The 24942-nt window shown below is 42.4% G+C and overlaps 1 protein-coding gene across 4 annotated transcripts in view; it reads right to left on the reverse strand.

The window, feature by feature from the left end:
* Positions 1–24942, reverse strand: part of DCAF1 (DDB1 and CUL4 associated factor 1) — a 120264-nt gene that overhangs the window by 16277 nt on the left and 79045 nt on the right. For all 4 annotated transcript variants that reach the window (XM_033208923.1, XM_033208933.1, XM_033208952.1 and 1 more), the window contains 13 exons: positions 24006–24185; positions 23215–23424; positions 21298–21467; positions 15916–16040; positions 13029–14292; positions 11980–12178; positions 11102–11184; positions 9802–9886; positions 3906–4139; positions 3232–3325; positions 2563–2667; positions 1958–2031; positions 1026–1127 (listed from right to left, as the gene is read on the reverse strand). In XM_033208923.1, coding sequence (XP_033064814.1) covers positions 1026–1127; positions 1958–2031; positions 2563–2667; positions 3232–3325; positions 3906–4139; positions 9802–9886; positions 11102–11184; positions 11980–12178; positions 13029–14292; positions 15916–16040; positions 21298–21467; positions 23215–23424; positions 24006–24185 — 2925 coding nt within the window. The remainder of the gene's footprint in view (positions 1–1025; positions 1128–1957; positions 2032–2562; positions 2668–3231; positions 3326–3905; positions 4140–9801; positions 9887–11101; positions 11185–11979; positions 12179–13028; positions 14293–15915; positions 16041–21297; positions 21468–23214; positions 23425–24005; positions 24186–24942) is intronic.

Consider the following 24942-nt stretch of genomic DNA (forward strand, 5'->3'; position numbering starts at 1 on the left):
TGCTTTAATATCTGAAGAGCAAAGTCAAATCCTAGTCATTCATTTTCAACTTTATAGTACTCACTCAGCAATAAATACTTCTCAGAAAAGTAGACAAAAGAATCTGCCCTGGAGAGTGTACTCTTGGAAAGAGAATGTGGTGTGAGCCCTGTAGGCTGGAAAAAATCTGCTAAAACTCAGAAGTTTGAGAAACTCTTCAGAACCCATACTGACACACCACACAGGCAAGTACCTAGCATAATACAACCACAAATTAAAATTCCCTATGAAAACAAAATGCAAAGACTGAGGGACATGATATTATCTACCCACATTTTATATATCTTTAATTTCTCCAAAGCATCAAAATCTTATCTTTACCTCCATCTCAGCAAAGTGACTGTTCTGTTTTTTATTGACATTGGGAGTATAAAGGGATGCTTATCTGAAGCCAGAACAGGGCACAAAGAAATCTCTAAATGAAAATCAGAGATTGCTAGGATGAGTGCGGTGGCTGACACCTGTACTCCAAGCACTTTGAGAGGCCGAGGTGGGCAGATCACCTGAGGTCAGGAGCTCGAGACCAGTCTGGCCAACATTGTGAAACCCCGTCTCTACTAAAAATATACAAAAATAGCCAGGTGTGGTGGTGGGCACCTGTAATCCCAGCTACTTGGGAGGCTGAGGCAGGAGAATCACTTGAACCCAGGAGGCAGAGGCTGCAGTGAGCTGAGCTCATGCCATTGCACTCCAGCCTGGGCAACAAGAGCAAAACTCTGTTCTCAAAAAAAAAAAAAAAAAAAATCAGAGATTGCTAAGCTTTAAATTGATCTGCAAATAGAATTTATAGGACCATCAGATACTGGTTAAAATCTTGTAATAAAATTTCTTCTGAGTTTCAGTGATCAAGGGTACATGATAAGCCTTATGAATGTGGCAACAGGTAGCAAAGGCTGAACAGACCTTTAAAACCTCCTACAGCAAAAAGCAGAGCATAACCTCTATTAAGCACTGTTCAGCAGAAAGAAATCTCCAAGACCACTGACCTGGTCCTCCTCTTCATCCTCATCCTCTGCCAGACGCTGCCTGCCCACTTCATACAGCCTGCATACTGTGTCCATGTTCAGCGCATCCATGCTGCCTTGATTCTGAAATAGAACACCCAGTCCATAAGGAGCAGTTAGTTTTCAGAAGGTCCACATCCACACCTGAGCCCTGACTGGTGCCCATGACCTTGACCCTGTAATTATCAAAGCTTCTGATACCCTAAATTCTTTTTTTTTTTTTTTTTTTTTTTTTTTTGAGGCGGAGTCTCGCTCTGTCGCCCAGACTGGAGTGCAGTGGCGCAATCTCGGCTCACTGCAAGCTCCGCCTCCGGGTTCACGCCATTCTCCTGCCTCAGCCTCCCGAGTAGCTGGGACTACAGGCGCCCGCCACCTCGCTCGGCTAGTTTTTTGTATTTTTAGTAGAGACGGGGTTTCACCATGTTAGCCAGGATGGTCTCGATCTCCTGACCTCGTGATCCGCCCGTCTCGGCCTCCCAAAGTGCTGGGATTACAGGCTTGAGCCACCGCGCCCGGCCGATACCCTAAATTCTTGAGCTGACTCTGAAAATGTTATACCTAGGACACATAAAGGGGAATAAAAACAGAATGAAAAGACTTGGTGAGGAACCATCACCCTGGGAACAAACCAGTCTTGCTCTGGTGAGAGATCCAGATTCCTCTGAGAAAGGGATGACAGTGTGAGTCCAGAAAAAAAGGAGATAGGATGCTCTAAGCTGTCTTATATTGGGATTTTCTTACTATTTCTCTTTGTACTGTATATATCCCAAGCCCCATCAAATGAATAGGTTATCAATAATCTATCTTCAGGAATGTATTGACTTTACATCTTATATCAGACAAAATGTAGTATAACTTGAAAATTATCCTAAACATCGGAAGAAAAGAGCAGGGCCTCTGCAAGCTCCCTTTACCTCAATGACAGCAAGATAGCAGTCTTTGGTGTCTGTACACAGGTCAAAGATGTTCCGTTTCACATCAATGGTTGCTGGAAAATAGAACGTGAGAAGACTTGGGATTGGACTATTGCTGTGACCCTAAAACCCGCTTTTCCTCTAAAGGAATTCAGGATGATTGCTCAAAAGTATTTCCATAACTCCTCTGTTTTTCTTTTTTTTTTTTTGAGACGGAGTCTTGCTCTGTCGCCCAGGCTGGAGTGCAGTGGCCGGATCTCAGCTCACTGCAAGCTCCACCTCCCGGGTTCACGCTATTCTCCTGCCTCAGCCTCCGGAGTAGCTGGGACTACAGGCGCCCGCCACCTCGCCCGGCTAGTTTTTTTGTATTTTTTAGTAGAGACGGGGTTTCACTGTGTTAGCCAGGATGGTCTCGATCTCCTGACCTCGTGATCCGCCCGTCTCGGCCTCCCAAAGTGCTGGGATTACAGGCTTGAGCCACCGCGCCCGGCCTATAACTCCTCTGTTTTTCAATAAAAAATTACAGGCCTCCAGAAAATGAAGGACCTTAAATAAGGAACACCAAAACATGACAACATGATCAACGTCTGTCCCTTCCTGCTTACCTATAGGTTTGTAGTCAGTTGCATTAAATGTTCGGAAGGATGACCCAAAGGGGCTTTTCATCCTCTCTTCCATTAAGTCATCTTCATCATCGGCCTGCAACATAGCTTGAGCGGGGGTCAGGGAGGAAACACTATTAAGAATCACAAACATTCCCTCTTCACAAGTACAGAAAACGTTAATGGTCAATCAAAACAATCTACTTGTATATAAGTTTACATACAGATTCCCTTGTACATAAATCTACTCTGCATCTAGTTAGCTCCTCTCAGAGCATCTTCCTTGCATATCCCACCTATTGTGACAAATAATATCCTCAGCCTCTCATCTACCTCCAAGAAGTGTTACAGTACTTACAAGACTTACAACACCACAAGAGAATAAATGCAAAAGCTCTTAAGTTCATAATGATACACTGGAAAATACTGCATGAAATTTCTTTCCACACAAGATTTCCTTGTTATCTTCAAAGTCAGCTGCCTTTCACCCTAAATCAACATTATTTTCACATCTTTTGTCACCATTTGTACTACCAATTTTTTTATCTTTTATGTTACAACTCTCAAATGCTTTCCAGTTCACAAGTGAGAGATGGTTCCAAAAAGAAGTATCAAATTAAGTGAAGGGGTAGAGCAGAAGGAAAGAGAATAATGAACAATAAGATTTATTACCTCCATACATCACTGTTCCCGTGTGATTGAACACCACGCGACACTGATCCAGAGCAGGAACAGTATGCAAAAGATGAAAAGTTCGAAGGTCCCACTAGGAGGGGAATGGTCAAGGAAAGCTATTTTACACAAAACTTATCTAATCTCATGGGAGGAAATTCTAAAATATCACGTTTTTTCCTCCTGCCAGGTATTGACACTTTAAAAGTCAATGAGATCAAGGTAAAACAAATACATGTAGAATGCCTATTATTGAATGATGTCTCTGAAAATATCCTAGGGTATCCTCATATACAGGAATGCTTTAAGAGCTCTTTTCCTCCCAACAGTAGTACTTCATTTTCCTCTTATGTGGCAACTGATTTTTATAGTGCAAAACTAATATCCTTCTGAAGACAGATAAGAGCTAACTGAATTCTTGGAGAATTGGGAGGTAGGAAACTGGTCACTCTTACCAAACACACAGAAAACATGCTAGTGAAAGTTGTCAGTAATTACTAACAACTGGCAACAGTGCTTTGGAGATTTCACTAACATTTCAAACCAAAGGACAGGCACCATATTATTACCAGTGTGGATACTTTAACCAGGTTTTGGTGTAAAGATAGAACAAATTATTTCTGCACCACAAACCAGACAACAAATGGAAGGTAAGACATGAGTGTAAAGGATACAATCTCAGTATTAATGATCACCTCCAGTCCATTCGGATGGAAAACACCACTGATATTCATATTGAACTTGTCAAACTTGTGGATGGCCTGTGCAGAGCGGACATCCCAGAGGACGCCATCATTTAAGACAAGATCATCTGTAGGATTAAAGGTGGCACAGTTCCTCTTGTAGTTGTTGGCAAGATCTGGGTTAAACAGAGTCAACAGCTTGTTGCCAGTCTGAATATCATAAATCTTTAGAGAAGAAGGGGTGGGAAGAGAAAAATCAGACCAATCCATCCACTGACAAATTTAAAGAGAAAATGTGCAAAGCAGTTTCTAAGATTAATACACAAATTCTCCACATGGATCAATGATTACCACAGAATACTCCTGAAGGGTTACTTTTTGGAGAAAGGCATCAATGAAACACGCTTTTCTCCTTAAAATCACCCAATGTACATATTTTAGCCCTGCCATATTAAAAGTTTCCAAAGTCTATATAATGTACAACCCATCCAGAGACCAGATCTTTCTCATCAGCTTATAAACATGCATGCTGTAACATTTCCAATCTTTAAAAAAAAAATTCTCCGTTAACATAGGAACAAATAAGGAGACACCAGAAGGAAACAATCAAACAAATTCAGATCATGGGAAAAGAAAACTAGCCTGGTCTCTTCAAAAGTCAATGTCATGAAAACTGGAAAAATGGTTCTTGGCTTTAAAACATTAGTAAGACATAACAACCAAATGCAGTATGTGAATCACGGCTGGATCCTGGTTGACCAAAAAAAACAAAAAACTGAAACCAAACACGTCAGGAACAATGAAAAAACTGAGTAAGTATGGACTGGCTATTAGATGATTATGTAGGGGATTATAAATTTTCTTAAATTTGGTAATAGTGTCATTGTGTAATATCATTGTTAGGAGACATGTGCTGTAAGACTTAGCCATAAAATGTCATGACGCTTGCAATTTTCAAATGGTTCACAAAAACACATTTCATAGAAAGAAAATATGACAAAATATTAAATTGATGAATCTATGTAGTAGGTATATGGACCCTTCTTTTCATTTCTTTGTATATTTTAACATTTTCAAATGAAAAGTTAAGGGGGAAAATTTCCCCCCACCACCTCCCTTTTTTTTCTTTTTTTTGGCCAGACCTATGTGAAGTTACTTATTGATATGTTTAATCATTTATTATATCAGGGAGAGGCTTATACCTTAATTACAGTTGGTAAATAAGAAAAACTACTGACTGGGCCTGGATTCCTGTTGTAGAAGTAGAGATTACAAGGTACCTTCTTTATCAGTTGACCTTGTTGACTTTTTTATTTTTACTTTAAGTTCCAGGATACATGTGCAGAATGTGCAGGTCTGTTACATAGGTATACACGTGCCATGGTGGTTTGCTGCACCTATCAACCCATCATCGAGGTTTTAAGCCCTGCATGCATTAGGTATTTGTCCTAATGCTCTCCCTGCCCCCATGCCACCACCCGACAGGTCCCAGTGTGTGTTGTTGCCCTCCATGTATGTGCCTATGTGCTCTCATTGTTCAACTCCCACTTATAAGTGAGTGAAGACGTGGTGTTTCGTTTTCTGTTCCTGTGTAGTTTGCTGAGGATGATGGCTTCTAGCTTCATCCATGTCCCTGAAAAGGACATCACCTCATTCTTTTTTATGGCTGCATAGTATTCCATGGTGTATATGTACCACATTTTCTTTATCCAGTCTATCACTGATGGTCATTTGGCTTGGATCCACGTCTTTGCTATTGTAAATAGTACTGCAGCAATAAACATACACATGCATGTGTCTTTATAGCAGAATTGATTTATAATCCTTTGGGTATAAACCCAGTAATGGGACTGCTGGGTTAAATGGTATTTCTGGTTCTAGATCCTTGAGGAATCGTCACACTGTCTTCCACAATCGATGAACTAATTTATATTCCCATCAACAGTATAAAAACATTCCTATTTCTCCATGTCCTCTCCAGCATCTGTTGTTTCCTGACTCTTTAATGATCACCATTCTGACTGGTGTAAGATGGTACCTCATTGTGCTATTTTCGTGTTTTGTTTTGGGTTTTTTTTTTTTTTTTTTTGAGACAGTCTCACTCTGTCACCCAGTATGGAGTACAATGGCGCAATCTCAGCTCACTGCAACCTCCACCTCCCTGGTTCAAGCAATTCTCCTGCCTCAGCCTCCCAAGTAGCTGGGACTACAGGTGCGCACCACCATGCCTAGCTAATTTTCTTATTTTTAGAAGAGACAGAGTTTCACCATGTTCGCCAGGCTGGTCTTGAACTCCTGACCTCAGGTGATCCCCCCCACCTCGACCTCCTGAAGTGCTGAGACTATGGGTGTGAGCCACTGTACCCCACCCTCATTGTGGTTTTCATGTGCATTTCTCTAATAATCAGTGACACTGAGCTTTGCTTTTTTTTTTTTTTTTTTTTTTTTGAGATGGAGTCTTGCTCTTGTCCCCCAGGCTGGAGTGCAGTGGCATGATCTCGGCTTACTGCAAACTCGGCATCCTGGGTTCAAGCAATTCTCCTGCCTCAGCCTCCCGAGTAGCTGGGACGACAGGCGGCCGCCACCACACCTGGCTAACTTTTATTTGTATTTTTAGTAGAGACAGGGTTTCACCATGTTGGCCAGGCTGGTCTGAAACTCCTGACCTTGTGATCTGCCTGCCTCAGCCTCCCAAAGTTCTGGTATTATAGGCATGAGCCACCGCGCCCAGCCTATGCTGAGTTTTTTTCATATGTTCGTTGGCCACATAAATGTCTTCTTTTGAGAACTGTCTATTCATATCCTTTCCCCATTTTTTGATGGGGTTTTTTTTTCTTGTAAATTTAAGTTCCTTGTATAAATTTGTTTTAAGTTCCTTATAGATTCTGGATATTAGCCCTTTGTCAGATGGATAGACTGCAAAAGTTTTCTCCTATTCTGTAAGCTGCCTGCTAACTCTGATGGTAGCTCCTTTTGTTGTGCAGAAACTCTTCAGTTTTAATTAGATCCCATTTGTTAATTTTGGCTTTTGCTGCAATTTCTTTTGGTGAAATCTTTGCCCATGCTTATATCCTGAAGGTATTGCCTATGTTTTCTTCTAGGGTTTTATAGTGTTGAGCTTTACATTTAAGTCTTTAATCCATCTTGAGTTAATTTTTACATAAAGTGTAAGGAGGGTGTCCAGTTTGGTTCCTACATAAGGCTAGCCAGTTTTCCCAACACCACTTATTAAATAGAGAATCCTTTCCCTATCACTTGTTGTTGTCTGGTTTGTCAAAGAGGAAAACTTCCCTTTACCACTTCATATCACTCCCTCAAGCTAGTACCCTACTTCTCTGCTTCATTTTTCAGCAAAACACTTTGAAATAATTGTCTGTATTGTGTGTCCATTTCTCCCTTGTTCTCATGAACCAACTCTAATGAGGTTTTTGCCCCACCCGTGTACACAAGTTTTTTGTTGTTGTTGCTGTTTTTGAGTCCGGGTCTCTCTCTCTCTCACCCAGGCTGCAATGCAGTGGTATGATCACAGTTCACCACAGCCTCAACCTCCTGGGCTCAAAGTGATCCTCCCACCTCAGCCTCCCAAGTAGCTAGGACTACAGTTTCACATCACCACACCTGGCTAATTTTTTTTTGTAGAGACGGGGGTCTCACTCTGTTTCCCAGGCTGGTCTCAGACTCCCACCTTGACCTCAGAAGTATTTCTTGACATGGTTAACAATGACCTCCACATTGTTCAGTCAAAGGCCACCTCTCAGTTCTCAGCTTATGCAACTCATCAGCAGTTTCTGATCCAGCTGATCAATCCTTCCTTGAAGCACAGTCTTCCCTTGGCTTCTAGGGCACCTCTTTTTTTTTTTTTTTTTTTTTGAGATGGAGTCTCACTCTGTCGTCCAGGCTGGAGTGCAGTGGCACGATCTCGGCTCACTGCAACCTCCGCCTCCCAGGTTCAAGCAATTCTTCTGCCTCAACCTCCTGAGTAGCTGGGAATAAGGCATGCGTCACCACGCCCAGCTAACTTTTGTATTTTCAGTAGAGATGGGGTTTCACCATATTGGCCAGGCTGGTCTCGAACTCCTGACCTCGTGACCCACCCGCCTCTGCCTCCCAAAGTGCTGGGATTACAGGTGTAAGCCACCACTCCTGGCCAGGCACCTCTTTTTCTCGGGGTTCCATTCTGCCTTACTGGCCACTATATTTGATTTCCTTCCCAAGCTCCTCATTTGGCAACTCCTAAACACATGCCAGGGTTATGTACCCACAACTCTTCTGTAGTCCCCTTGATGATCTCATATAAGTTCATGGCTCTAAATACTATCAGCTGGTGACAGTGACTCATGCCTGTAATGCCAACACTTTGGGACACCAAGGAAAGATCACTTGAGCCCAGGAGTTGGAGACCAGCGTGGGCAACGTTGGGGAGACGCCATCTCTACAAAAGTACAAAAAAATTAGCCAGATGTGATGGTGCTCGCCTTAGTCCCAGCTGCTCAGGAGGCTGAGGTAAGAGAATTGTTTGAGTCCAGGCAGTCAAGGCTGTGGTGAGCTGTGATCGTGCCACTGCACCGCAGCCTGGGTGACAGAACAAGACCCCATCTCAAAAATAAATAAATAAATAAATAAATACTATCAATATGTGGACAAGTCCCATTTTATATTTCCCAACCCACACCTCTCTCCTGAACTCCCAATTTTTTGTTGTTTTTGTTTTCAGACACAGGGTCTCACTTGTTTACTCAGGCTGGAGTACAGTGACACAGTCGTAGCTCACAGCAGCCCCCAACTCGTGGGCTCAAGCAACCCTCCTGCCTCAGCTTCCTGAGTAGCTGGGACCACAGGTCCCAAGCCCACCAAGCCCAGCCAATTTTATTTTTTGTAGAGATCGGGGGAGTCTCTCTATGTTGCCCAGGCTGGTCTCGAACTCCTGGCCTCCCATCACAGCCTCCCAAAGTGTGGGATTACAGGCATAAGCCACTAAGTCTGGCCAACTCCCAACTTTCGTATTCAATCCCCATTCTCTACTTGAATGTCTAACAGAATCTCAAATTTCATGTGTCCAAAATCCCAGGGCCAAGGCCCTCCATTTCTCATGGCCTCTACCATGCCTACCCAGGCCCAAACCCACAGCTCCTCTCATATGTCAAGCGGTACAACTCCCTCTAACCTGGAAGGCTGCTCTTGCTTCTCTCACAAAAACCAGAGTCACACTTTAGGAACTTTACATCCACTCATGTATCCTCTACTCACCCTCCAGTGTGTTCATCTCACTCAAAAGAAAAGCTAAAGGTCCTAACTATCACCTACAAGATGCTACCAGATATGGACCCCTCACTGACCTCAGCTCTCCTCCTACCTCCCAAGCAAGGGCTTTCCCTTGCCATTTCCTGTGCCTTACGCTGTTCCTCCAGGTATCTTCCTGAACCTCGTGTTTCCTTCAAGGCTCTGCTTAAACATTACCCCATCAGTGATGCTGTCTACCCTAGATAAAAGAGAAGTCCCCCCACACCACCACCAGTTTCCTACCTCTTACCCTGCTTTCATTTTCTCTGAAACACTTACCACCTAAATTCACCATATATTTATTTGCTTCTTTATTGTCTCCCCAAAGAGGGTCCCTAAAGGCAGGGACTTCATTTCTAATGTAAAACTTACTAAGAATTGAAAAATATCTGTGGCGCTAATGACATCTTTCTCAATGTCACGTTGAGCCCTTACACATTTTTCCCATACAGCTCAGAACTATATTATCATACTTTCAGATTCTAACTGGAAGGAATATCATTGATTTCTAGTTGCCCAAAGGACTTACGTCCTCACATTCTATCAAGATTTCAATATGAACAAACGGGCATAATCAGCTTGAAAACAGTGGTTCTTAAGTACTTACGTGGGCAATGTCTCCTTTTGTGCCGATGACCCGATCCTGGGAGTGCTTACTGAACTCAACATAGTGATCTTCTGTGAAGGAATGCCTATGGACAAACAGGAGCACTGAAGTGACAGATCTTCAGGACATATTTCTGCAACCAACTGAAACATGGGTGACCCCCAGCCTCTTGCACAATCACACTCACCTAAAGATCCTGGACTCCCAAAGAGGAAACAATCATACACTTAAGATTACAAAGAAAATTTCTTCTATCAGCTTGTCCAAGCAGACACAAAATAATGAATGGGAATTCCTTAGAGAAATGACAAACAGGGCACATGTTCCTGTGAAACATGCAGCAAAGGGGCCAGCCATGGTAGCTCACTCCTATAATCCCAGCACTTTGGGAGGCTGAGGCAGGTGGACTGTCTGAGCTCAGGAGTTCAAGACCACCCTGGGCAACATGTCAAAACCCTATCTCTACCAAAATTGCAAAAAATTAGCCAGGCATGGCGGCACATGCCTGTGGTCCCAGCTAATCAGCAGGCTAAGGTGGGAGGATCACTTGAGCCTGGGAGGCAGAGGATGAAGTAGGTCATGCTTGTGCCACTGCACTCCAACCTAAGTGACAGAGTGAGAAGGAAAGAAAAGAAAAAGCCAGGCACAGTGGCTCATGCCTGTAATCCCAGCACTTTGGGAGGCCAAGGTGGGCAGATCACGAGGTCAGGAAATCGAGACCATTCTGGCTAGCATGGTGAAACGCTGTCTCTACTAAAAATACAAATAATTAGCCGGGCGTGGTAGCGGGCACCTGTAGTCCCAGCTGCTCAGGAGGCTAAGGCAGGAGAATGACATGAACTAGGAGGCGGAGCTTGCAGTGAGTTGAGATCGCGTCACTGCACTTCAGCCTGGGCGACAGAGTGAGACTCCGTCTCACCAAAAAAAGAAAAAAGAAAAAAAGAAAAGGAAAGAAGAGGAAAGGAGAAGAGAGGAGAGAGAAAAGGAGGGGAGAGAAGGAAAGAGAGGAGGGGAGGGGAGGGGAAGGGAGGGGAGGGGAGGGGACACAGCAAAGACTGCAATGTCCTATGTGAACATGGGAAAATACATAGATTCTGGGTCGGCGTCCGCTGCATAATAAGAATGTATAAATTAAGAAAGATAAAGTCTTATTAAACATGAGTCTTAGATGAGGAAGAGAGAAGTTAACAATAACTGATAGCATCCTCTTTCCCCAAAAGGCTTCGTCTAAAAACCAAATGAAAGGGGGTATAAACTAGGTAAATAAAGCACAGACTAGGTTCCAAAAGCAGATACATACTTCATATCAAATACTGATTTCATTCCCCAAAGTGCAGACAAAGGCTGGCTCCAAGTAGCAGATGTCAGCAGCAAGGACCCATCCTAAAAGAAGAAGGTGCAAGGTGGGTAACCATGCATTTACATACATGCATATGTCACTACCTGCCATTAGCATTTTTAAATATATGCATAAAAATGTTATTGAATTAAAGAGAAAATTTTATAACCCACAGAAACCAAGAAATGGTCAGAAGCCATTAGGATTTGAGGACATATACCTATAGTGTCCTAGAAAATAACTAAAGGGAGTATTAACTCCTACTGAACTAGCCACAAAAATAGAATAGATAAAAGGGAGGGGGGGAAAATGAGACCATGTCAAAGATGGTTCCTTTCTTCCTAGTAATTTTGCCATATTCCTCAGTCTCCATCTGAAATATGAGTTAACCTCAACCAGACTTTCCAGTTGAGAACTCATTTAAAAGAGAGAGCTCAGGCCGGGCGCAGTGACTCAAGCCTGTAATCCCAGCACTTTGGGAGGCCGAGACGGGCGGATCACGAGGTCAGGAGATCAAGACCATCCTGGCTAACACGGTGAAACCCCGTCTCTACTAAAAAATACAAAAAACTAGCCGGGCGAGGTGGCGGGCGCCTGTAGTCCCAGCTACTCAGGAGGCTGAGGCAGGAGAATGGCGTAAACCCGGGAGGCGGAGCTTGCAGTGAGCTGAGATCCGGCCACTGCACTCCAGCCTGGGCGACAGAGCGAGACTCCATCTCAAAAAAATAAAAATAAATAAAAATAAAAGAGAGAGCTCAATAAAGGGTAAGCTCCTTTACTCTAGTTCACCAATTCATCTTGGAAGAATGACAGACAGCATCCTAGGAAGGAACCCTTACCCTGGAAGGTTCAAGATGTGTGATGGCTGAGTTGTGACAATTATAGCTGGCCTCCTCCTGTCCACTAAACACATTATAGAGCTTCAGCTGCCCTGTGCAGGTGCCAAGCATCAGGAACCGCTCCCGAGCTGAGAATGCACAGCAGGTGAAGCCACTCTCATCTTCATTGGCTTCCCGGAACACTGAAATAGGACGGAATCTAAGCACAAAAAAAAGGAGAGAATCAGAGGCCAAGAATGTGCAGGGTCTCAGAAAAAGCAAACTGCTAGGACAGAAGAAAAAGCACAGACCATTAATGTTTCAAATGGGTTCTTCCAAAATCACAGTGACCTTCAGTGCTTTTTATTTTAAATAAGAAAAAGATTTCCACTTACAAATTTAAATAACAAACATTCCCATGTTTAGGCCAGACGCAATGGCTCACAACTGTAATCCTAGCACAGGTCGGGGGATCAATTGAGGTCAGGAATTCAAGACCAGCCTGGTCAAAATGGTAAAACCCCATCTCTACTAAAAATGCAAAAATTAGCTAGATGTGGTGGCGCCTGCTTGTAATCCCAGCTACTCAAGAGGCTGAGGCAGGAGCATCACTTGAATCTGGGAGGCTGAGGTTGCAATGAGCCAAGATTGCATAACTGTACTCCAGCCTAGGCGACAGAGACACTCCATCTCAAAAAAACAACAAAAAAAAATTCCCATGTTTAAAACCTGTGATCCCGTAACCTTTATGTAAGATTTGTCAAGAATCAGAATAGGAAGCAACTTGCAACAGCACAAGTTTGGGAGCCTCCTTATGGACAGTAATGAGGGGGCGTGGGTTCTAGAACACATACTAGTTGAGATGAGAACACAAAGGATTATATCAATATACTGCCAACAATCACACAAGGAGCCCATGGTTGACAAAAGGTGATACAATTACATTGTTCAAGTATTACACCAAGTGACAATCAGTGGTATTTCAGGCCAACTATGCTGATACTGCCCAGTTTGATTTAAATAAAAGAATCGTTCCAATTCCCAGAGAGCAAGAAGGGGCCTCTTCTTACCTGCTAAAGATAAGGTGCCTATCAAAGCATCCGCCATCCACCCCTCCATACTTTGGAAATGATGCCCTGCGGTTTAGCCTTGAGGTAAAGTTTATTGGCGCTTGCCGCCTCTGTTTTGGCTCAGGACATTGGTGAGGAGTAAAGAGGGAGAAAGGTGGGCAAGTGGCAACTGGATTCTTGCAGCGAGCATGTTGTTCTCTAAGATACTCTGTGATTATACTGTCCAGCGTAGGTGGGGAAGGAAGATGTCTGTCCAGCTGCTTTTTTATGGCTGGGCTTTGGCTGTAGGCGCCATGGTCCGACTTCTGCCGCAACACTCTGATTTTCCTGCCATTACAGGGTGACGGCCTCTCTCTGATAAAACTGATCCTACCAATCAAAGGGGAGTTGCCAGCATAAGATGGGCCAGGCAGAGCTAGTGGACCCTGGGGAGGCCGTGGCTGAGGATGGGCAGTGGGGGCAGAAGGGGCAGAGGCACCCACAGCAGCATGGCTGCCCAGTCGAGTTGCAATGCCATTAGCGATACGAGGGGTTCGGGGTAGAGAGACAGGAGAAGCAGCAGCAGTGACTGGGGTAAAGGCAGAAGAATGGGAGGCAGCAGTCATGGGCAGGTCGGCCTCTTTTGTCAGCACGGTTGCTGTTTCTCCAAGCCCTTTAGAAATAAGATGGTTTCGTATCAACAAAAGCAGCTCTTTCTCAGGGAAGGAGATCCTTGACTGGGCAACAACATCTGCTTTCTGCAGTCGTGCTAGGGAAACATCAGTGCCAATGAGAAGTGGTTTTCCTGACACCCGTTCAATGAGTTCAGCAGCATACTTGCAGAACTTGACATGGTCACTGCGCTTGTCCTGCAGCACAGGCTCCTTCATCAGCTGCTGGATCTGGCAGCTGCTGAAAAGGGGCAGTTTACTGATGATCTGCCGGACAGTGCTACTGCGAGACAAGCCCACCAGGGCCTTGCAGGCCAGGGCCCGGATCTGGTCTGCATCTGTGATGGGCATCTTAATGGACAGTAAGGACAGGAGCACCTTGATGCCGTTGTTGGACTGAACCACATTCCACATCTTGGCCAGGGTGTGCTCACTGCTTTTGGGGTTCTGAGGCAGCTTTCTCCGAGGAGTACCAGAGATAAATTTACCAATACTGGATATTCGGTTATCTGGGCCACACACACAATTGATGATAATCTGAAGTGCTGACTTCTGAATTTCAGCATCATGGATGAAGAACTCACCCTCAGCCACTCCCAAAATAATGCTGATACCTAATGGGAAAAAAGAAATTATGTATTATTCATCATAAAACTAATGACCAATTTCAATAGTTGTTCCAGAGTCAAAATTTGATGTTCTACTCACTTTGTTTTACTTTAAAAAACTACATTATTTTTGTAAAAACTGCAAGGAATTGTTTGTATAAAGTACAATCAGTACTACTACAGTTCTACTACAATGTATTTTTATGATCTCATATGCGGTTATTAAATAGGGAAATTATGTCATAATTATGGAAAAGTCATCAAGGCTCATGTGTAATTTTTTCTGGTTTTATTTTTTTGAGGCAGAGTCTTGCTCTGTCACTCAAGCTGGAGTGCAGCGGCACGATCTTGGCTCACTGCAACCTCCGCCTCCCAGTTCAAGTGATTCTCCTGCCTCAGCCTCCTGAGGAGCTGGGATTACAGACGCCCGCCACCACGCCCAGCTAATTTTTGTATTTTTAGTAGAGATGGGGTTTCACCATGTTGGCCAGGCTGGTCTGGAACTCCTGACCTCAGGTTATCCACCCGCCTCAGCCTCCCAAAGTGCTGGGATTACAAGCGCTCGGCCTTTTCTGATTTATTAATTTTAATACATTAAAACCTTAGGAATGGAGAAAGCCCTGAGTTGGGCTGCTACTGTGGAAGCAGAACCCTTTCTACTCTATTTTAAGAAAATTAAAAACAAGTGCCTGTGTCTTAGTCCTTTCCTGCATCTTGTCCTGTCACACAACTTCCCATGCTCACCCCAGCAGTGCCCTGATCACCCTTGCTCTTAATAATGTATCTTATCAAAGTGTATTTTCCTTTTTTTATATATGTATGATGGTTTCTACCCATTTTGAGCTACCTGCCAATTACTGACTCAGGTTACAAAATTGCTTACTTTGTTTTTTTTTTTCCCCTTTAACTCCTGGAAAGCTGTGATGCTTAAGTTTTTTACTATCTGCCTCAACCTATTTTTCCCATTAACTTTATTTATTTATTTTTTTTTTTTTTTTTTTTGAGACGGAGTCTTGCTCTGCCACCCAGGCTGGAGTGCAGTGGCCGGATCTCAGCTCACTGCAAGCTCCGCCTCCCGGGTTTACGCCATTCTCCTGCCTCAGCCTCCCGAGTAGCTGGGACTACAGGCGCCCGCCTCGTTGCCTGGCTAGTTTTTTGTATTTTTAAGTAGAGACAGGGTTTCACCGTATTAGCCAGGATGGTCTCGATCTCCTGACCTCGTGATCCGCCCGTCTCGGCCTCCCAAAGTGCTGGGATTACAGGCTTGAGCCACCGCGCCCGGCCCATTAACTTTATTTTTAGTGCAAGACTCTTCAGAGTGTGAGCTTTTCAGGAAAGCTATAATGTACCATTATAGCAGAAATGCCAGAAAACCTGAGTTTACTAGCATGACCCCCTTAAATCAAATTATCTGGTACTACGTTTGTATTTTTGTTTTCTTTTTTTTTTTTTTTAAATTAGCTTCTGATCTGCTGAATGGTACTCCTTATAAAGCACAGACAAGGAGCCCCCCTCTACTACTTTTGTTCTAAAATCCAAAATTAGGTCAGGTAGGTAACCACGACCAAAGTGGCAAAGAAAAAACAAACCCAGACCAAGAAACAACAAAAATGGAAAAGTACAACCTACCTACAGTAGAGACTGTAGATCCAGCCTCATCCAACACGTCCACCGATTCTGCCAACTGGAGCTGGATTTTAGGGACCACAGTTAGAATAGCCAGGACATCCAAAGCAAAGCGCACAGTGTCATTCCTGGACAGGAAGAAGAATTAGTCAAAGGGAAATTAGAATATTGCCACAAGAACCAAGAGAGACAGAGACAGAGAAACACAAACAGACACACACACACAGAGAGACAATAAATCAGAACCGCTACCAGTGTGGCTCTATCTCGAGCTGTCACAACAAGAGAGGATTTTATAGTCACAATGACATTACTTTCAAAAAATATAGCAATGGAATTTTTACCTATCAAACTTCTACAATAAAAAAAAAACACACAGAATAATCCTGAATCCTTTCATCCTAGTGAAAATATATAGAGACACACACTCTCAAACTTTTAGTGAGAGTAGAAATCAGCACACTCTTTCCGGAAAGTTATCTGGAGGCCAGGCTCGGTGGCTCATGCCTATAGTCCCAACACTTTAGGAGGCCGAGATGGGAGGATCACTTGAACCCAGGAGTTTGAGACCACACTGGGCAACATGGTTTTATATTTTTCTATAAAAAAAAATACAGGCCAGGTGCGGTGTCTCACGCCTGTAATCCCAGCACTTTGGGAGGCCGAGGTGGGCGGATCACGAGGTCAGGAGATCAAGACCATCCTAACACGGTGAAACCATGTCTCTAATAAAAATCCAAAAAATTAGCCGGGCATGGTGGCGGGTGCCTTTAGTCCCAGCTACCTGGGAGGCTGAAGCAGAAGAATGGCGTGAACCCAGGAGGCAGAGCTTGCAGTGAGCCGAAATCACGCCACTGCACTCCAGCCTGGGAGAGAGCGAGACTCTGTCTCAAAAAATATATATTTTATATATATATATATATATATATATAAAAGATATTAGCCGGATGTGGTGGCACCTGCCTGTAGTCCCAGCTTCTCAGAAGGCTGAGGTGGGAGGATCACCTATGCCCAGGAAGTTGAGGCTGTGGTGAGCCATGATTACACCACTGCACTCCAGCCTTGGCAACAGAGTGAGAGCCTGTCTCAAAAAACAAAAAAAGAAAAATGAAAAAAAAAAAAAAAAAAAGTAATCTGGAAATATGAAACAAGATTCTTAAAATGTTCATAAACCCTGTCCTAGAAATTTCACCTCTAACAATCTGTCCTAAAGAAACAATCGGGCCAGGGCCAGGCATGGTGGCTCATGCCTGTAATCCTAGCACTTTGGGAGGCTGAGGCGGGTAGACTGCCTGAGTTCAGGAGTTCAAGACTAGCATGGGCAACATGGTGAAACCCTGTCTCTACTAAACTACAAAAAAAAAAAAAATTAGCCAGGCTTGGTGGTGGGCACCTGTAGTCCCAGCTACACAGGAGGTTGAGGCAGGAGAATTGCTTAAACCCAGGAGGCGGAAGTTGCCACGAGCTGAGATCGAGCCACTGCACTCCAGCCTGGGCCACAGAGAGAGACTCTGTCTCCAGAAAAAAAAAAAGAAAAGAAAAAAGATTCAGGCCGGGTGCAGTGGTTCATGCCAGTAATCCCAACACTGTGGGAGGCTGAGGCAGGCAGATCACCTGAGGTCAGGAATTCAAGACCAGCCTGGCCAACATGTTGAAACCCCATCTCTACTAAAAAATACAAAAACCAGCCAGGCGTGGTGGTGGGCATCTGTAATCCCAGCTACTCGGGAGACTGAGGCACGGAGAACTGCTGGAACCCAGGAGGCAAAGGCTGCAGTGAGCCAAGATCACACCGCTGCACTCCAGCTTTGGCAACACAGTGAGACTCAGTCTCAAAAAAAAAAAAGAAAGAAAGAAATACTCAGAAGAATTTATGTATTAAGATGTTCATTAGCCACATTAAAATAGCAAAAGAATGAGAAAACTCACATAGACAAGAGCAACATATGTGTTACAGTACACTCATAAACTACAGTCATTGACAATCATTTTCAAAGAACTCTAAAGAATGAGGGAAAGGGTTCAAAATACAACATTAATGATATAAAAATAAAAAATGTTAAGATATAAAATTAAAAATCAGACAATACCAAGTACTGGCAAGAAAGTAGAGAAATGTTGGATGTCTTTTGTAGTTAAAAAAAAAACTGGCTGGGTGCTGTGGCTCACGCCTGTAATCCCAACACTTTGGGAGGCCAGGGCGGGTGGATCACGAGGTCAGGAGTTTGAGACCAGCCTGGCCAATACAGTGAAACCCCATCTCTACTAAAAACACAAAAATTAGCTGGGCGTGGTAGTGGGTGCCTGCAGTCCCAGTTACTCGGGAGGCTGAAGCAGGAGAATGGTTTGAACCCAGGAGGCGGAAGTTGCAATGAGCCAAGATCACACCACTACTGCACTCCAGCCTAGGTGACAGAGCAAGACTCCGTCTTGAAAAAAAAAGAAAAAAAAGTAGAGAAATGAAAGCTCCTATATATTGCTGGTGGGGAATGACAATGGCATGAACGTTTTTAGAAGCAATTTGGCAATATCCAACAAAGGTAAGAACACAGATACCCTACAAAACCAGATACTCTACATCATATCCTCAAGAGAGCCTCCAAAAGGAGGTTCATGATACCATTTATTTAATAGGAAAAAAAACAAAAACAAAAACACTAAATTAGCCATCAATGGCAGAATAAACTGCAGTATAGAAATACTGCGTTTTAAATAAATATTAACATATATAAATCTCAAGAATATAAGTGTAAAAACAGCAAGCTGCAAAAGATGAACTTAGGAAAATACAATTTAAAAACATGCAAAGCAGTACTATATTATTATTTATGAACACAGCACAGATGTATATAGTATAAAAACATGAGTGGGGAGAATATGGTTCAAATTCAGAAGATGGGTGACTCTGGGGAGGCAGAAAAAGAACTGAGGGAAAAGCAAATACAACAACATGCCAATCCTGGTTAATGATGGAGCAGTTGTTATACTATTCTCTGTGCCTTTCTATGTTTTGAAAACATTCATAAAAAAGATGAATTTGATTAAAAAGTATAATATCAATTATGTGTACTTACAAATATTATGTAATGAATGCTAAGCAATTTTCTCTTTAAAAGATTCTGCATATTCTAAAGCAAAAACATTTACTAATTTTATTTCTAAAAATAAACTTGTAAAATCAAGGACTATTTTTTCAATAATCCAAATACAGGCCGGACAGCGTTTCATGCCTATAATCCCAGCACTGTGAGAGGCTAAGGCAGGCAGATCACTCAAGGCCAGGAGTTGGAGACCAGCTAGCCAACATGGCAAAACCCCATCTCAACTAAAAAATACAAAAATTAGCTGGGCTTGGTGGTGTGCACCTGTAATCCCAGCTACTTCAGAGACATGAGAATCACTTGAACGTGGGAGGTGGAGGTTGGAGTGAGCTGAGATCGTGCCACTGCACTCCAGCCTAGGCAACAGAGCAAGACTCTGTCTCCAAAACCAACAAAAAATAAATAAATACATATGTACCAGTTTAAAAAATGTATTCATACCGTTTCTAGTTATCTTGTGAGCTGTCATAATCTTTTTTTTGGAGACAGAGTCTCGCTCTGTTGCCCAGGCTAGAGTGCAGTGGCACAATCTTGGCTCACTGCACCCTTCACCTCCTGGGCTCGAGCAATCCTCCCACCTCAGCCTCCCTAGTAGCTGGGACTACTGGCATGCGGCAACACACCATGCTAATTTTTTTTTATTTTTGGTAGAGACAGGGTTTCACCATGTTACCCAGCTGGTCTCCAACTCCTGATCTCAAGCATCGAACTCTGCCTCAGCCTCCCTAAGTGCTGGGATTGCAGGTATGAACCACCATGCCTGGTCTGTCATCACTTTTTAAACAATTCTCCAAATAAATATAATAACCTACTTTTCCAATATTCTAAAACAGCACTTCTCAAAGTATAGTCTGGAGACCTCGAGAAGTCTGCAACCCTTTCAGAAGGTCCTGTGAAGTCAAAGTTATTTTCATAATAATACGATGTTACTTTCCTTTTGCACTCTCATTCTCTCATTGCATAGTAAGAGAGTCTTCCAGAGATTATGTGGTATCACAAAAACTGAATACAGAAGCAGATATGAGATATTAGGCCAGACATTTTTTCAAACTTGCTAAAATTATCTGGTTTTATTTTGGAAATTTTTCATGAATAATGCAAACATGCAATGGGTTCACTTTTTTTTTTTTTTTTTGAGACGAAGACTTGCTCTGTCGCCTAGGCTGTAGTACAATGGCATGATCTCAGCTCACTGCAACCTCTGTCTCCCAGGTTCAATCGATTCTCCTGCCTCAGCCTCCCAGGTAGCTGGGATTACAGGTGTGTAATGCCACGCCCGGATAATTTTTCTATTTTTAGTAGAGATGGGGTTTCACCATGTTGCCTAGGCTGGTCTCAAACTCTGGACCTCAAGTGATCTGCCCACCTCATCTTTCCAAGGTGCTGAGAGTACAGGCATGAGCCATCGTGCCTGGCCCACATTTTTTTAATGCATAAATATTTTTACATTTTTGTTTTAATTTCTAATACAGTAAACACTGATAAATATATCACAAAAACAAAAGTCTTTTAGAGTTCTCAGTAATTATTAATATGGTAAAGGTATCCTGAACCCAAAAAGTTTAATTACACCTGCTCCAAGAGTACCTCACTATATTTAAACACTGGGACTTAATATACTATATTCCCCTAAATAAGTTCCTCTTATCTTTATGGCTGTGATTAAATAGGAAAAGAAGGTCAAGCACTCTGTAAACTTTTTTACTATCTTCTCTTAAGATCCCATCTTTTTCAAAAGAGTTTTATTTCTTTTTATATCATCTTCAGATAGAACCTACCCAATTTCCTGATTACATCAGCCACCCTTTTCTGGGCCTTGTCCTGCTCTGCCTTCAACTACTTTGTGAAAATCCTAACAGTGTGTTGAATTTCAAGAGTAAAAGGACAATTTTATATGAACATAATATAAACATTATATATGGTTGTCAAGTACTAGCAAGACACTTAAAGTCTAAGTACTAAAGAATCCTGGACTCTAGCCTCAAGACAAGACTTTAACCCCAGCTCTGCAGCTGTGGCCATGTAAATCATGTACCTTCTCTGACAGTACAGACGCTGATCCTTGCCTATTATATAATATTTACAATCACCAAGACCATACATATGAACAAGTGTGCTGTAAATTAAAAATCATATTTTCATGCCTAATCTAATTTCTCAGTTTCAAGTACAAAATTTCAATTCAATTCAACAAATTTTGTTAAGCATATACCATGCACAAACCAACATCAACTTTAGTAAAAAGATACATCAAACTTCATTTGAAATCTCGCTCTGGTCCCACCTTGCATAATAGGTCTTCCAATTGCAGGCAATAGAAATAAGCTGCAACAAGAGTTGCACACAAGAAAGTTTGAGGAAGACTTCAGCTGGTTCCCAATATAGCTGTGCTGGGCCATATTCTATCAAAAATTCCATCATTTCCACAATCTGTTCATGAGTATATGAGCATGCCTATAAGGAGAGACATACAGTATTATTATTATATATAACTCCACATCTGCCTACTACCTTCTTGAGCGCAGTTCACTGGCCAAGATATTTTATTTTATCTTATTTACTTATTTATTTCAAGACAGGGTCTCACTTTGCCACCCAGGCTGGAGGGCAGTGGCTTGATCACGGCTCACTGTAGCCTCAATCTCCCAGGCTCAAGCTATCCTCCTGTCTCAGCATCCCAAGTAGCTAGAACCATAGGCACATGCCACCACACCCAGCTAATTATTTTATCTTTCATAGAGACAGGGTCTCATTTTGTTGCCCATGCTGGAGTGCAGTGGCACGATCACAGCTCACTGCAGCCCTGAACTCCTAGACTCAAGCGATCCTCCCACCTCAGCCTCCTGAAGTGCTGGAATTACAGGCATGAGCCACCATGCTTGGCCAAGGTTTTAATTAAAAAGTAAATAATAATACCTTTCAAATTCCACAATTCTTGAGTCAAAAGCCCATATGTGAAATAATGACCATATATTGCTTAATCTTTTATCTTACTTATAACTAGACTCACAATATGATTTGTCCAAAAAGGTAACAAGTTTCCTTTGTGCATATAAGTTATAGCTCAAGAGAAAGAAGCATCATGTGACTGATTTCTTTTCAATTTGTGACTTTTTTTTCTTGAGACTGGGTTTCACTCTGTTGCCCAGACTGGAGTGCCATAGCCTGATCACATGCAGCCTCAAACCCCCAGAATGAAGTGATTCTTCCACCTCAGCCTCCAGAGTAGCTGAGGCTACTCATGCACCACCATGTCTTTTTTTTTTTTTTTTTTTTTTTTTGAGACAGTCTGTGCCCAGACCGGAGTATAGTGGTATGATCATAGCTCGCTGCAGTCTTGAACTCCTGGGTTCAAATGATCCTCCCACCTCTGCCCCCAAGTAGCTAGAACTACAGATGCACACCACAGGGCCCAGCCAATTTTTAAAATTTTTGTAAAGACAGGGTCTCACTATTGTTGCCCAGGCTGGTCTCAAACTACTGGCCTCAAGAAATCAGTTGGTGATTTTTTAAAAAACATGCAGCTACTCATCTGTATCCCAAAACATATCAAATTCCACAATGATAGAGAAGTGGAGTTATAAACACATTTTCAGAAAAGAAATTCTGCACAGAAGGCAAATCATCTAGTACTTTTCATACAAAAAAGTTCTTTGCCAGGTACAGTGGCTTACACCTATAATTCTAGCACTTTGGGAGGTCGAGGTGGGAGGCCTCTTTGAGCCCAGGAGTTCAAGACCAGCCAGGACAACATAGTTGGACCCCCATCTCCACAAAAACTTTAAAAATTAGCTGGGTGTGATGGTGTGTGCCTCTAGTCCCCCAACTACTCAGGAGGGTGAGGTGGGAGGATCACCTGAGCCTGGGAGGTTAATGTTGCAATGAGCTGTGGTCACATCACTGCACCCCACCCTGGGCGACAGAGGGAGACTATCTCAAAAAGAAAAAAAGAAAGCTTTTTTATACACACTTCAGTTAATCTTTTAGTTCTAGAATCCCAGCAACTTACAACAGCAAGCAAAATAATTCCCTGAAATTCACCTATGACATCCATTTTTCAATTGGTTCTGCCTTCAAACAGGGAAGTATACTCCAACAATGGGCATAACACAGAGTCCACTGATCTGAATGTGAGTTTTAGGACTGAGATGCTACAGAGACGGCTAACAGAACTTTCCCTTTCAAGGCAAGGTCCTCTCACCTTGTACGGGGGCTGCGGGTGGACAAGAATGCCACCCTCAGTCCTCTGAAGTGACTGCTTCACTTGTTCCAATTTAATGGCCAGGTGAGCCTCAAAGTATTTGCGCAAGGCCATGCACGTATGTTTCCCAGTTTGGCGGCTAGCAAATATTTCATCATCACTCAGAAGTGCACCCTGATCTTCCAAATTTAGAATCTCCAAAGTACTGATCTATTAAGATACAAAATATTGGGGTAAAAGAGGGGAAAAGGCAAGAGTTAGGTAAAAAGATTAAAAAATGGGAAAATATTTTAGTAAACTTTTTTTATTTTCCACACACATTCTGCTTATGTATCAGTAAACTTTTATGCTTAACAATACTGACAAATATCAAAGCATATTTATGTATATCTATGTATATAACATGATAACAGTAGCTATATGAAAACAAAACATTAAACCCATACCGAAAAATGAACAAGTTTTTAATCACAGCAAAAAATATACAGGCATAAAACTATTGCTTTTAGAAAGATCAAGATCATCAACTGCCAATCCCCGTGATAAGATTACTATATCCAAGGCAAGTCTACAATGGCACAGTGTCCTCAAATTACTAAAGAAAGAGAGAAATTTGTGAAGGAAGGAAAAAACAAAAAAAACAAAAAAACAAAAAAAAAAACCTCACAAAAAGAATGGCAGCAAAACTCCTCTAACCAAAAGCTTCCTTTCTTCAATGGTGTGCTATTAAAGGGCAGCCAAGACAACCAGGACCCTTAATCCTAGTGAGAAAAGCACTGAAAGAATCTCACCAAGTTCACCAGACGACGAAGACCATCATAGCGGTCAAAGAGCTCCAAGACGGCCCGAAATGAGAAGCAAATTGAAAAAAACATGGTAGCATGGCAGCATCCTGAAGCATGAGAACACTCCATTAACCACAGGGTATAGTTCACCACATCAGACAGAACATTGTGGGGATGCATGCAAACCTGCAAAAAAATACAAATAAAACAATGCTTTTAAATTGTGGGCAAAGGAGCCCTTGAACAGGATGAAAAATTCACCAGTATAGATATCTACAGAATACAATGACCATTTCCAATCAAGTCATTCTTAGTACAAAGTTTAGGTTATAACACAAAGGCAATTTTAGAACACAATCCATTCCAAACCTGAAAACGACCTAATTTTAGATAAATATTTAAATACAACCTATTCTTTGAGTTCCAACAAATATTTACATCATTTACCACTCACGAGGGCTCCATTATACAGGTATTAGGATTCTCACTTAAAAGAAGAGGAAGGGGTAAGGAACTTCTCCAATGTGATAAAAGTGGCTCAGATTTCTGATCCTAAGTCTAGGAGTTTGGTATTCATTCTCTGGTTAATTCACACACATTTTGATGTCTACTATGGGTCACAAAATGAAATTGTAAAGCATCCCCAGGTTTCCTTGATATTTTTTTCTCTATCTTAGCCGTAATTTTGTATGTACACACACAGATTAGTTTATTACTCCCAAAAGACTACTTATCTTGTATAAACACCAAAAGAAAAACAAATTAAAACTGGTATTATTAATAAGCAAAGATAATGTCATAGCTCAAGAAGAAATTACCCATTTCACTCTACCAGAAAAGACACACCAAATAAGAATATTAGAAAAATGTTCCAGGGGCCGGGCGCGGTGGCTCAAGCCTGTAATCCCAGCACTTTGGGAGGCCGAGACGGGCGGATCACGAG

The sequence above is a fragment of the Trachypithecus francoisi genome, unplaced genomic scaffold (assembly GCF_009764315.1).
Source record: "Trachypithecus francoisi isolate TF-2019V2 unplaced genomic scaffold, Tfra_2.0 Lachesis_group0, whole genome shotgun sequence".
Lineage (NCBI taxonomy): Eukaryota > Metazoa > Chordata > Mammalia > Primates > Cercopithecidae > Trachypithecus > Trachypithecus francoisi.